The 15,268-nt window shown below is 43.2% G+C and overlaps 1 protein-coding gene across 1 annotated transcript in view; it reads right to left on the bottom strand.

Annotated features, from left to right (window-relative positions):
* Positions 1 to 504: 504 nt before the first annotated feature.
* LOC119413716 (nuclear receptor subfamily 6 group A member 1-A) overlaps positions 505 to 15,268 on the bottom strand; it is a 118,292-nt gene continuing 103,528 nt past the window's right edge. The window contains exon 9 of the mRNA XM_037680771.1: positions 505 to 518. Coding sequence (XP_037536699.1) covers positions 505 to 518 — 14 coding nt within the window. The remainder of the gene's footprint in view (positions 519 to 15,268) is intronic.

Here is a 15,268-nt window from a genome sequence, read left to right as displayed (position 1 = left end):
AACAAGTTAGGCCTATTGAAACATGTCGTGTTAAAACCAGTGCAATAGCAGCCTTACCAACATGGAAGTATAAAGTAAATGCCTTTAATACTCAGAGTAGCCATACAACTGAAGAAGAAGTGCAGAATATGTTGTTTCAAGCACCCGGAACTGAGATGTACAAACCGGCCCTGCTTGTGAGAGGCCAAGTGGTGGAATTAGACAGACCAAAGAAGGACTTTTCAAACTTCCTGGCAAAAACAAAAAATTATTATAATTCACATCTGCAAACCTTTAGAGAAGCAGATCTCACTAGAGCTAGCCACAGAGTTCCTGGCCTAACCCTGTTAAGTGATAACTTAAAATTCCCATATAACCCTAGTCCGATGGGAACGCCATGGATCTTTAATATGGTCCAAATGGAAATAAAGAATAAATCAGTTACACTCAAGTGGGGACCAAACTATGAAGAACCTCACCAAACAGAATACTGCGAGATTTCGCTGGGAGGACTGATAATCTGGGCTACGAGCCCAACGCTGAGAACGAAAATCAACAAGAGAATAGCGGAACCAGAACGAGTGGTGATTGAAAACACCCAGTTACCCCTGAAAATGTTGTATGATCGAGTCCAAACTCCACTTGACAGGTGGGGTTCACACCCCACACGAGCGGCTAACAGAATAAAAGTATCTTACAGAGGACACCCGCTGATCAGCCTGACAACAGCGCTGACAGAGATGGGAGAAGCCTACGACCAGCATAAGGCCGCAAGAGAGGAGCTGGTGGAGCGAGTAATGGGAGAAGCAATGGAGAGATATGGTGATTGGGATGAGATGATCAGCTATCTTGGCGATCAGCTTGAGCCAATGGAGGGTCCCCTAGGAGAACCCTCTGAGTGGTCAGTCAGACAATGGAAGTGGGTGTGGCGAGGATTAAGACCGGACTTACACCACCCCTCACCGCTCAGTGTAGAACTTTATAAAGGGCGAGTAACAAATAGAGATCCCAGAGGATCTGGAGCCGAACAGCCCGCGCATCCAATCTACCAGAAGACAAGATACCCTAAGCGAGCATGTCTGATTGCACCTTCACCAGGGGCCCCGTACGTGAGGAAGATATTATAGACTCAAAACCCCTTAGTGCTGGAATAACCAACGTACTAATCCAGTGCAGACAAACTGGCTCGACAATACCAGCTTTAAAAACTGCAAAAGACATAATTTGGCTCGATGAACCAGCAATTGACTTCCTCAAATGGGAAGACCCTACGAGAAATTATTTCTACTCCAATCGCCAGTACAAGAGGCAACCTCACCTGGACGATCCCCAAATAGAACAACATTCAAGGCAAGTGTACCTCCCTAGATACGACGCCCAGCTCCAACCTTGCCCACCAACATCCCCATGGATATTTAACGTGGTCTACCTGACCCTATGGGGAAAAGAAATAAAGCTCCGATGGGGACCCAATTACCACGAGCCATACCAGAGCAGATATTTCGAGGTCTCGATAGGGGGAATGATAATTTGGAGTACAAGCCCAAGAATGGTGAAAGCCATCAGAAGACGAACAGATGACCCAAAACGGTATGTGTTTGAGAATCAAAATTTGCCTATAAGAATTATAAGATATCGGGAATATACACCGGTTCACGATTACAGTCCTTGGATAAGAAAGGCGTACACAGTACATGTCCTATACCAAGATAATCCCCTGATAACACAAAAAGAGACATTGCAAGAACATGGTCCAACTGTACTTCAATATTTAGAGGCCCTTTGTAAGGCTCAACGGAAAATAACGGCAGGACCTAACTTTCAACAAAGTTGGGACCTCTACGGACCCCAACCTGAACCCGAAAAATGGCTGGTGACTCAATGGAAATATGTATGGAAAGGACTACAGCCAGAGCTGCCACACCCCTCTCCTATATATCAAGAACTACTTAAGGGACGAGTGTCGACAGCCCGCAGACACTCAAAGCCGAGACATCGAGGACGAAGGAGCAAGGGCCCCTCTCGAAATGATTCACATGAGAAACAGAAACTCCAACAGTGATGATCCAAATAGCGATGATGAAGCGACCCCAAACCGACCCATGGACCGTCAAAGGATTACGATTTTGGATAAAGCAACCTGCCTGCGAATCCTCCTGCGGGGACTCGTAGTGTTAATAGGCTTAGCAATGTTGTTGGTTATCTTATACCAAGCCGGAGTCAGACCCTGGAGCCTGACACATGTGGCAGTTGCCCATGGAAAATCAAAATATGCAGACATGAACTGTTGGGATATCGATACACAGAATATTTCCTTGCCATGGAATTCGGCAAAGAACATCCAGAACCAAATAGCAGCTTGGAATAAATTAAAGAAAGAGGGTCATCAGGCCTGGATGAACAGACTGAGAGTCACAGCAGGATGGAGCGAGGCTTTAATGGCCGGAAACCTAACAGTAGCAGACCATTCCACCGATCCAGAACCTGACGGACCCAATTGGGTCGTCACAAATCTAATGATACTACCAGAGAAAAGAGTCATCGGAATAGCAATTTTGAAAGAGCAGATCAAACGATCAACAAGATGTAACTGGATACAGCCCCAGGACGGAACCCCTGAGTGGCACTGCGATTGGATATGTCGACCGTTGATTGGATTAAAGCATCAAGGCTACTGGGACCGAGAAGTAATTCTTCCGGCCCCACCTAAAAACGACAGCTGCCAGGCAATTCTCCCTCGTCGAGAGTTCTGGGGCGACATCCACTTAGATTGTGACCGAATCCCCCCTCTTATTCAAAGGAATCGCACAGGTAAATACCTGAATTCGACCACTAATAAGGTAATTCACACAATACGTTATGAAAGAACACTCAAGAAAAATGCTACAGACTGGGGATCCAACAGGCGCCCTACACCGCCTCCCCATGCCACAGTTAAGGCCAAAACGAAGCTCCAATTGAATCAGTACCAAATAACAGAGATAAATGGGATAAAAATGATCGCCAGACCTGACCTGATAGAGCAATGTATGAAGACTAAAATGAGTAAGCTACCATATTGTTGTTGGAACCTATTTTCTGAATGCCAAACTCAAAATTATCTACCCATAACTCCCATACAGAATCAGCGTTATTATTACTGGAGTTGGGCAGCCATATTCCACCCACATAATGCCTGGCATGAGAACTGGTTGAATGCGACATTACCATGGGTCTGGATTGCATCTGGGCTGACTCACTTCGAAGGTGACTTCGTGGAGGGGTATGCCAGGACTCATGAGGGCCTCATGGGACCATATTATACAGACATGTATATACAGAAACTACCAAAACCAGATGAGCTTCTCAATGCACCTAAAGGCGATTTTGACAAAATAGACAAATGTGTAGCCGAGCGGATTTTTCTTAGTCTTAACAACTCGGTGTGGCAAAGTAGTGGAGCATCGCCTAGATGTAGATTATGGGAGACAGAGGTCGCCGTTATGTCCACATGGCGATATGACTGCACAGAATTACGTAGACAACAAACGGTTAAAATCTTGCTCCAAGCATGGCATGAATATCATCAACGAGATGACTCTAGAACATGGTGGGGGTTTCAGGAAGAAGAGATTAGAGAATGGGTAGCCCCATGTTTGCAACTTTCAGATAACTACTGGATTAAGTATCAGTATTTGGCCACAGTCTATTCTAAAGAGCAGGATATATGGGCCAGTCCCCTGTATAGACCGGATAGGTATGTTAGTCCCAGACCATGGCACATGACTTGTAATAGGGCAAAAACACAATGTGTCCTTACATTAGCTCGAAGGCCTTGTGGTACGATACCAGGATGGGAAAGCTACTGCAAGAGTTATTATGGATCTGAATACACCTTGCACGCAGCGAAGGTAGTGTGGAAAAAATATAGCGGCAAGTGGAGAAGATCAGTACCTGAGGGTCACTGCGTAGATAAGATATTAGGATATCAGCTTCACGCCAGGAAACAAGTTCAAGGAGTAATAGTCCCCTTTGTCTCAGATTCAATGATAGCTTTAGTAGAGGGCCACGCAGTGAGACGCAGCCTGTGCTTGGGCAATGAGATAGAGGGCTATGAGTGGGTAGGCCCAAATAAAATCTACTCGAATCTCACATGCCAGTATCCAGAGGAAAACTGGAAGAAATGTGGCACACAGGAAGATGAACACACTTGCGCATGGTATGAAACCGTTAGTTACACCGTAGGCCGAAAGGTCACAGAGGTGGTGAAAGGCGTAGGTGAAGTAATCAAAGAGGGTGGAGAAACGGTAGAAGGATGGATAGTTAGTATCTTCCTCAAAGTATGGCCTTATTTGTTAAGTGTAGTCGGGATAGTAGCCGCTGCCTTATTAGGTAAAGTATTCTTACAAGAGTGCCTCAGAGCTGGATGCCGCCCATGGAGGAGGAGCTATAGGCCACCCCCATCAGAGTAGGGTGCGGCTCAACCTTAAATTAGATAAACAGAGAAGCGGCTTAACTCTTACCCCGGGAGCAGTAAAGAGCAAGGATCAGGACAGAAGCAATTCAAAAATCTCTATGGACAATCAAGACGACTGCATGTCTCATACTCCAACCATCGATGTGAGTATTATAGATTGGGAGACAGAAACTACAATGACCCCAAATCTTACCATTTTGTCAGAATGTCCAGCCTATTTTAATGGGAGCAATATAGAATACTTTTTAACAATGGTTGCATGGATGTGCTACTGCCACACCGGAGACTGGAGTAAGGAAAGGTTGATAAGATTTCCTGTAGCAGTTCAGACTTACGCTAGAGTGATAGTTTCCCATGTGATACTCAAACGACCTGAGATATCGCCTCATTTCTTTGTCACTTATCTGTTAGGAAGAATCAAACTCACCTACCTGCAGAAGATTATAATTTCAGCATGGCTAATAGAAGATTCCATAGTGATTAGCCTTGAATGTGCGGCAGCGCTTACTCCGGTACCAATACCAGTCACAAGCTGTGGAGGTACCACAGGGAGAATTGTAGCGACCATAGTCGAAGGGACAGTGGCCGTGACGGTGTTGGCAAATATGCTGTACCAGACAGTATCCTTGCAACCACAAAACAGACGTAAATGGACCAAAAAGTTGGCCATCTTAATTGGATGGGGTCTAGTCTGGGGAATTTGTGCAATAGCCTATTGGGCCAGCCTCTGCACCACAATGCCTATAGTGGTGTGGATGATGACCTATGCCGCTATCTTTAAGCCAAGACCTGATCCAGCTCCCCCTGCACCGGAGGGGAGCGAAGGCCGCAGATTCTCAGGAGGATAATGAGACAAGCCAATCTAACGAGATAATAACAGAAGTAATCAAATAACCAACAACAGCTTTACCCCTCCCCGCCTTTGCTAACTTTTATTAAAATTTTAAAGATTGATTTAGTGTTTAAATGTTATTTTTCTCTCTTTTTATGATTGATTTTATTTTTGAATTATGTGAACTCGAGGTATCATCGGTCTGGTAAATGCTCAATGGATAGCTGACGGCCTGTATAGGCCCAGCAATACGAAGTTGAGTGTTTCAGAGACACGATGAGGACCGAGAGGGGAAGCAGACCTTGATTTCATTATTATTATTTTACCATGTTATATTACATGTACTCTCTTTATAGAAAGCATAAGGAGCAGAATGCAGATGCTGTTCTACATCCTGACCACAGCAACAGTCTACAGCAACTGGGCGTTCGCTTTCACAGCTCCGGACAAACTCGTAGTAACGACAAAAACCGGAGAAATCATCCTCTGCCACTGTGAAGAGAAAGTGTATGACCACGAGCAGATCCAGAGGATTAGAGTAACCCCTTGTGGTGACGTATGCAAAATCCAAAAAATAGAAACTGCAGGGCAGGATAAATACATTAGCGTTACTTATAGGGAATACGGCATCTCAAATACCTCAGGATTACTGTTACCTGGGTACTGTGATTGGAAAACTGTGATCACAGCCCAACAATTAAACCAATTGGAAGAGTGGGAGAAATTCATTACCCGCACCTATTGTGGGATCACCAGACGACAGGACAGAACCACCCTTTATCGGTTTAAGAAAACCTCACTCTAAGAAATAATTAAGGGCGAAGGTTACACCGAATAAGCCACAACAGTCAAAATGCAGAATCAACGCCCCAAAATTTCAACAGCAATAGGACCTCAAAAGGCCTGCTGCTATTGCTTTTTGGGGTTGGAAGATACCCGATTTCTATGGGCCGTGGGTCCAACCTGGTGGTGCCAGGGCTGCCACTCTAAAGTTATAATTGCAACTGGAGTACATGGTATTTTGGTCTCTGATGAGCCCGCCAGTCTTCCTCAGGTGTCGGCAGAAGAGTGCTGGGAGGTAGAGAGCACCTGCAAGGTCATCTGGACCTCGGCCGAGGGCTCTGAACCCTATGTACCTAGAATAGCCATCCCTAGGAGAGCCACGTATTACCCAGTAATAGTAAAACTCTGGGAAAACACAAATAAAACTATCAGGCATATAGCCTACCATCTGGCCACAGGGTTGCCGTTGGTTCACGGCCCCTCCTTTAGGGTCACACAGGAGCCCCGAGAGCTCACGTCCTCATCTACCACGGTCATTCTAACGGCAGGGCTAACAACTAGCCCCCCGGTAGTCTCCGTGCCCATGGTAGTTAGGGAAGAAGGTAGACGAGCCAGTGTCAGTGTCCCTACAACCCCACCCGAGATAGCCAGCCAGTCCCAAGACCCAACTAATGGCCCACCTGACCTTTTGCCAACTACATCCTATAATGAAACCGAGCCCATGGAGGTAGAAATGTCCCCTAGAAGGTTGTCTGAACATCCATTAGATCATAACGATCTAAGTCTCCTGGAAAATTACCTGGATGACTTTGACAGATACTTAAGTAGCGAGGCGAGCCGATCCGGTCCTCTGAGTACCGATGGCACGGCCCTCACTGACCCAACCAGCCCATCTGATTCTGAGCCTCCGATCTTGACACCAGAAGGCTTGACCCATTCAGAAACTGCTGAATCTGAGGGGTTACAGGTTGCCCCTATGCGGCTGAAACAGCTTCGTCAGATGCCCATTTTAGTTGCCACAACCCCACAAGTTAGGAGGCAGGTCATAATAGAAAACATTACTCCTGTAGGTTCACCCCTTGTTGAGATCCCGCCGACCCTCCAGTCTTCCAGATCGGCTGACCTAACGGAGATCAACCCAGCAAGTCAACCCGCTGTCCCGGCCCAGGAGGCCAGGATACCCAGAAAGCGAGCGGCGCCAGATGAAGATCAGGCGGAGCAATCCACTTCGAACGCAGACCTGGACAACATGACGGTGGTTGACTCCTGGGAGGGAGAACAGGAAGGCTAGGTTACAGCGAACCTGGTGCAAAAGAGGAGAAAGATCCGACTTCAAGAAGGGGGTGTCAATAAACCAGGTGTCTGTAGTGGTGATTCATGAACAAGCCACCAGCTTTAAAGAAAAATGAAGCCTGATCAAAAGTTCTCCTCAGCAACAGCTAAGAATGATAATGTGTAACCAAAGTTTTACTGTTTTAATAATGTGTAACCAAACTGTTTTACTAAATAATCAACACATAATCAACTGATAGAAGTATTAATCTTTAAGACATTGTATAATCCTTTGTATGTTTGTGTGAGATGGTTAAAGTAAAGAGGCCTCATGTAACAGAGAAACAAGTCTGGGCATGCCTCGAGCCATAGAGGAAAACAGGAAGTCACAAGGTTTAAACATGACTCCTCTCATGATGACTCATCTTTGAGCAAAACAAGTTCTGGAAAGTACCAGAAGTTACAAGGGCTTAAACACGACTCATCTCATGATGATTCATCTTTGAGCAAAACAAGTTTTGGAAAGTCCCAGAAATCTGGTCTAAACCGGTTGAGGTGCAAAACAGCACAGAAGTTACTGGAAAAGAGATGATGTAATTTTCCATAACCCCTCCTTAAGAGGAGGAGGGATGAATGAGTCTTTAAATACAGACTGACCAGAACAAAGCTTGGTCAATGCAAGTCGGAGTTGAGCTGAGGAGCTGAGCAGAGAGGACTACAGGCGATGAGCAAACTCTTCGAATCAGAGGGAGCCTAAAAGGAGTTGGATTAAACCAAGTTTGGAGACGATGATGGGAGTTAATTCTTTTCTTCACTGACATGGGATTGGATAAGCTTCTTTCATCAACCCTGAAACTGGATGAGTATTCCGCTCCTGTGCTTGACCTAAGGCCCGTCCAAAACCTCTGATTCTCTAATTTGGATTAGTTGTATTCGTCTTTGAGGATTCGGCCGGTGTCTCTCCCCTAGAGAACTGGAAATCTGCCCTTACCCTATGGTGACACTAAGAATCACCTCAAAATCATGGTAAGCGGACGACCTCAATCTTACTCTGCTCTAATTAAATTGTTTCATCAAATTGGAAGAACAGCATACAGAATAAATTTGGGAGTACTAAATTGGTTACTGGTAAGATTTGCTCGAAGGTGTTTCTGGTTCATGAGGGAGTTGAGAGAAAATATCTTCTGGCTTGAGTTGTGAAAGGTCTCAGTGAAGGAAGTATCTGTAAAAACCCTCAAGGGCTCTTGAGGTTTAGAGTTTCACAGATAGTAGTCACCACCTTGTTAGGGAAGGAAGTGTATCTTATGTATCCATGAAAATTAAATCATTATAAAATTGTGCCTGTTGCTGTACCCCTGCGCTAATTATTGATTAAAAGCAAAAGCAAAATGTATAAATCTGGACTATTATTTCATTCTTATCAATTAAATACATGGTAAAGCTTGGTTCATTTATCAACACCAATAATAGGAGGTTTTTGTAAAGGTTTCCTAGCTGATAAACAACATCCTTGAGCCCGTTTCCAGGGCCCTAAAGATTACCAGAACGGTTAACAATTGCAACGCTAAAGTGAGAGGTGAGCGGCCACAACGCGAGTTTCTCTGGACCAGAAGATCCATCCCGGCTGCTTGAAGGATCGAGGTACAGAGTGAGATCAGGGTGTGACTCACGGATTTAAGGTCGTTAATATTCTGGATGAATCACCTCGTCGCAGCCTTAATGAGGTTATTTTAGATAGCTGCTGGTAATACCATGGTGCTGAAGTAAACTCCCGGACCCCTTGGAGGAGAGGCTGCAAGCAAAGGTGCTTATCGCTAATTCCAGTGGTTACCTTTTGCTCATCGGAAAGCAGACAATATATATATACATATATATATATATATATATATATATATATATATATATATATATATACCTATATATACCTATATACCTATACCTATATATGTACCTATGAAGGATGTTAGAAATGCAGCTGCCAGGAAAAAAGACAAAGATGAGATTTATGGATGCAGTTAGAGAGGACATAGAGGTAGTTGGAGTGAGCCAAAAAAACAAACAATACTAAAAACTTTAAATTTTACCTTTGCTGACACCCTTTTGTCACAAATCACCTCTCCAAGTTCTCTTCCCCCTCTTTCCTGTTCTCACCACAGATCACAATAAGTTTATACTTCTACCCACTCCTTTGAATGTGTAAATATACTTAACTATTGTTATTCTTTTTCTGCTTGCTTTTGTTTTAAATTTATTTTATTTTTTTATAACTTTTCTTGTTCTGTTTTTTGAATGTCCAGAGGACCAGACTTAACTTTTTTAGATTTTTCTACCTGGATTATTGAGCATGCATCAGGGAACTTTGTTTATTCTTTTATTATACTAGTTCAATAAATTTAAACTCAAACAATGTCATCTGCAAACATCATAGTCCATGGGGATTTCTGCCTGACCTCATCTGTTAGTCGGTCCATCACCAGAGCAAACAAGAAGGGGCTCAGAGCTGATCCTTGATGCACTCCCACCTCCACCTTGAAGCTAATTGTCACTCCTACAGCACATCTCACCACTGTCCTTCCATTGTGTATCTGTTCCTACCAAACCCAGCTGGTCAAAGCAGATGGCCGCTTGTCCTGGTCTGGTTCTGCCAGGCTTTTTCCTCATGAGGGAGTTTTTTGTTTCCACTGTCTTCTTCATGCTTGCTCAAGATGAGAGTTTTGTGATGGAGTTCAACTCAAAGCTGCTCCTCAGATAAAGTGTTAAATTATTGTTTTTATATATGAATGATTCTGTTCAGTGCCCTGAGATGACTTCTGTTGTGACTTGTTGCTATATAAATTAACTAAATTGAATTGTCCTGCTATCTTCATACATGTCTTGTACCAGTCTAAAATACTTTTCTGCCACTCCAGATTTCCTCATGTAATACCACACCTCCTCCCACGGCACCCTGTCACATGCTTTTTCTAAATCCACAAATACACAATGGAGTTCTTTCTGACCCTCTCTGTACTTCTCCATCAGCATCCTCAAAGCAAAGATGGCATCTGTGGTGCTCTTTCTTGGCATGAAATCATACTGCTGCTCACAAATAGCCACCTCTCATCTAAGTCTTGCTTCCACAACTCTCTCCCAGATCTTCATCGTGTGACTCATCAACTTAATTTCCCTGTAGTTGATACACCTCTGTACATCACCCTTGCTCTTAAAAATTGGCACCAACACACTTCTCCATTCCTCAGGCATTTTCTCACTCTCAAATATGCCACTGAATATTTGAGTCAAAAACCTCGCTGCCATCTCCAAGACATTTCCAAACCTCCACTGGTATGTCATCAGGTCCTACTGCCTTCTCCTTCTTCATTCTTTTCAGAGCTTTCCGGACTTCACCCTCACTAATCTTTCCCATTTCCTGGTCCACAGTTTCTATGACCTCTACTCCTTTCTTTTCATTCATTAGCTCCTCAAAGTACTCCTTCCATCTTCCCATCACACTGTCCTCACATGTTAGAGCGTTACCATTCCTATCTTTAACAAGCCTAACCTGCTGCACATCCTTTCCAGCCTGATCCCTTTGTCTTGCCAATCAGTACAAGTCCTTCACACCCTCTTTAGTGTCCAGCCTCCCATACAACTCAACATACATCTGCTTTACCTTAGCTACTTTCCTATTTGCTCCACGTCCCATTTCCTTATATTCCTGTCTCCTCTCTTCAGTCCTCTCACTGTCATGTTTCTTCTTGGCTAATCTCTTTCTTTGAATAACTTCCTGCACTTCACTATTCCACCACCAGGTTTCCTTATCATCCATTCTATGTCCAGATGACACACCAAGTACTTTCCTACTTGACTCTCTAATTACTGTTGCTGTAGTAGTCCAGTCATCTGGAAGCTCTTTCTTACCACTCAGAGCCTTTAACAGCTCCTCTCTGAACTCCTCACATTCTTCCTTCCTCAACTTGAAGTCAACAGGTTGTCATAATTATAGTCCTCCAAGTGGCCATCTTTGTACTGGGATTGTGAATTACTTAATAAAAAAGAGAATCAGATCCTCCATTAACAATTAATTACAAGTAAATTTCTCCTTTTTTACTTGTAGTTAAAATAATTCCTAAACAACCAAAATTCGCTTAAAAACTAAATATCTAAGAAGCCTAAAATTCTTTGAAGAAATGCAAATCTCCTACCACCTCATCGAGAAATGGAGTTCATGTGCTTTTGGGCGGCTGTGGCTGAGTGGTTAGTGCAGTTGTCGTCCAATGCAAGAGTTGGGGGTTCGAATCCACCAGCAGTCACATGCCGAAGTGTCCCTGGGCAAGACACTGAACCCCTCGTTGCCTCCAATGTGTGTCCCTTTAGTGTATGAATGTGATAAAGCTCTGATTAGTCTCTTTAGACTGATTTGTTTAATTAGTTTTGTAGATCTAGTATAGAGCTGTATGAATGGGTAAATGAGGCACAGATTGTTGTAAAGAGCTTTGAGTAGAAAGGCGCTAAATAAATGCATCTATTTACCAACAAAGTCCATGGTCAATAATTCAGGTATACAAAACCTTCTGGATGGAAGGTGAAACGTTTCAGCACAAAAAACAGAAACTGTCCAGATGACCTGACTGAAAATTATTGGGCAGTCCATTTACCATTTTATCAAACCTTGAAATGAGTATGACAGCTACGATCTCATGCTGTTATACAAGGTCTCATGAGTTCACATTCAGAAAATGTGTTGAGGATTAATCTCAGCTACTACTACAACACAATTTGCTTAATATTTGTAATATCTTTATCTGTTAAACTACCTAAGATGTATTTGTGTTTTGTGTTGACTTGTGTGGCAATCATGTTGAATTGGGTGGATTACGAAAAGAAATGGTATTTTCTGCTGAATTGTGGTGTGAATGCTTGATGAATATTTGCTGAAAGCTGCTAAAAAAGTTGAAACCAGCTGAAAAGGTTTCATTGCTAAACTTAATGTGAGTTGAATTTCAACAGCTAACTTTTGCTGACAGCAGGAATATCAAAGTGGAAAGCTGCAGAGAAGCTAAAGCACGATGTAGACGAAGCTGAACAGAGCAGAAATGTGGCACATTAGAAGAATCGGCTGAAATAGGCGGAGAAAGGCTTAATAGATTTAAAAAGGGTGAAATTAGCAAAAACCGTTGCTGAACAGGCAAAAAAAAAAACTGAAGTTGGCAGAAAGAAGCTGAAAGGAGCACAAAAGTTTAAACCATCTGAAACACAAAAGATCAATATTAATGAACAAAATAAATTCAGCAGGTTAAAAATGAGCAGGAAAAAACTAAACAGTTTGATGTTTTGAACCACGTTGGCCACGGCTGCCTCGGAAGAGTTGGCGGGGGACAGGGTGGACTCCAGAAACCATCTGAGCACCATCAAACTGGTTGACCCACTATGTGAAGGAGCCATTTATAAGACTGAGTTTGTTGTGTCTCCTCGGACTGATGAAGTGTTTTGGATGAAAGACAAAATGTTTCAACAAAAAGAAACTGTCCAGAGGAGCCGACTGAACGTTGTTGGACCTACACCGTACGGTAATTAAAAAAGTAAAAAAGAAATAAAATAAATTTGCAGAAAGAAGATGAAGGAGCTCAAAGAAGCAGAAAGGATCTGAAGGAAGATGAAATCAGCACAAAGAAGCTGAACAAAGTGAAGCAGAACAAAAGCTGAAATGAGCAGTAAAAGGTTTCAACAGCACAAAGAGGATGAAAGAGGCGGAGAGCTCCAATTAGTTGGACGCAAACTATTTTTTTTAAAAAAAGCACAAATACATGAAAAAGTTGTGGAAATATCCTGAGTGGGCTGAACATTTTGTGATGGGAGTTGTTCAAACAGTGCAGACTGGGAACGAGCTGAAACCTGACTGGACAGAAGATGCTAGCGCTACAGGCGAACTCCCTGCTTGGACAAACAAAAGCAAAGACCAGCCTGGTTGCAGTTGCATAACGTTCACATTTATTTGGTTTCAAGTCCTAACACATTCTAAACATGCTTTTTAACACGGATCACATTCTTCACAGGTAGTTACAGTAACAAGAGCAGACAAGAGAGTTCATATTAAAAGACATTTCAGTTGATTCAAATGTGTAAATCTATTTCCTCCCTGAGATAAGGCATTTTTTAACTCTTGCATTCTCCAAACTCCTCTCGTCTTGTGCTCCTGTACAACAGGGTTCTGACGGTGCAGCGGCACCACGGGTGGCCCGTATGCTGGTTTGCCTTGAAAGAAAGGATCATTCCTGGTTCTAGGAACTTTCTCATCACTTCTCATGACGGAGCAAACACTGCAGCATGAGAGGAACCAAACATGAAACTGGCTTACTGATGAAAAACCCTTTAAAGGTGCAGTCTGGACATTTTGAAGTGATGTATCTTATCAGCCATCAGACAGAGCCTGGTGTTAGGAGAAACGTGCATAAGTCTTCATCCAGGCTAGGCTAATGGCGAGCCCAGCTGGGCTATGTTTGATTAGTTCTTTAGGCTCATAAAACAAGTCTTTCTCCAAATCAGCTACCAGTTTTAAAGAACGCTACATTTTCTACTATTAAACCTGTACACTTATGCATGACAACATTTGCTTAGTATTAATTTAATCAGCTGCGCTCAGAATGCACGAAAGTTGTTCATTTGAGAAAACAGTAATAAATCAATGATTTCATGTAAAATGAGCTAATACAACATTTTTTCCACACCAGTATATCATGTTTTTATGCATGCGACTCATTTTTAATGCCCTGCGTTTGCTAGTCATTAGCCTAACCTGGAGGAAGTCTTCAGCCCTTTAGCTACTGTCTCAGCTGATAAAATACCATCTAACAGAGCATCACTTCAGAAAATATTGATCGTTTGAAAACAGCACAAACGTCAGCTGAAACAATCGAGTACTTTATACTGGAAGCTGGCCCATCAGCTGAGGGGAAATGTGGGTAAAACTGCTGAATGCAGTAAAAAAAACAAGACCAGACCCTTAAAGCACCTAAACATGGCTGGGTGTCGTCATTTTCACATCACGTGAGCTTCAGTGATAACACTGATTCCTGAGTATCTGTGGTCTCGTGCCGCACAGCGCCAGGGTCACACCAGTGAGCGTTAACATGAGCCATGTCAGTTTGACCACAGCTTCGCTCTCGGATTGATAATCGATCACGACCAACGTTGACGGAGTCAGATATGATAGTGCTCTGTGTCGCCTTGAACTGCCTCACTCGTAATCAACAATCAGAAAGCACAAAGAAGATAACACACACACAGGCGTGTCCTGATTTGTGGAATATAATGTAAATGACAAACAGCCATTCACGAGAAAACTAAAGGCGTTTTATGAAGTCGATGCAGGAAATCAAGCTGTGCAGCCAGAACGCATCCTGCATCACGACTGTGACACTGATGCTCCTGCAGCTTCACGTTTGGATTCATGATAAGAGGGCAGGAGTGCAAATATGAGGTGACACTAATTTATCAAAAGACAAAGATATGTTAAGGTTTGATCAGCTGGCGACACACCGGTCAAAAGTTACCTGAGGCAATGTGTTGAGAAAATATGGCAGAGCTTGTTTTCAGCTTTAAAACATCATGGAGTGAAAAAATCAACAACAAAAACAGTACTGTTGAAATGAAACCAATAAATAGAAAGAAAAAACACAACAACAACTAAGGAGGTAGTTTCAGTACAGAAATGACAAACATCTCTCTTGTCTGCACAAAAAAACACAAAATATTCAAAAGACTTTTTCCAACATGTGTGGATCATGTAATGAAAGGTCAGGCAGCGAAAACAACTTCAGACACTTTGTTTTTCAGATCTGAGCAGCGCACGTCAGATCTGAGCAGTGCACGTCAGATCTGAGCAGTGCACGTCAGATCTGAGCAGTGCACGTCAGATCTGAGCAGTGCACGTCAGATCCGAGCAGTGCACGTCAGATCCGAGCAGT

Source organism: Nematolebias whitei, chromosome 8 (genome assembly GCF_014905685.2).
Source record: "Nematolebias whitei isolate Nwh7 chromosome 8, NemWhi1, whole genome shotgun sequence".
NCBI lineage: Eukaryota > Metazoa > Chordata > Actinopteri > Cyprinodontiformes > Rivulidae > Nematolebias > Nematolebias whitei.
The sequence above is the reverse complement of the archived record's forward strand: the minus strand, read 5'-3'. Positions and strand labels throughout refer to the sequence as shown.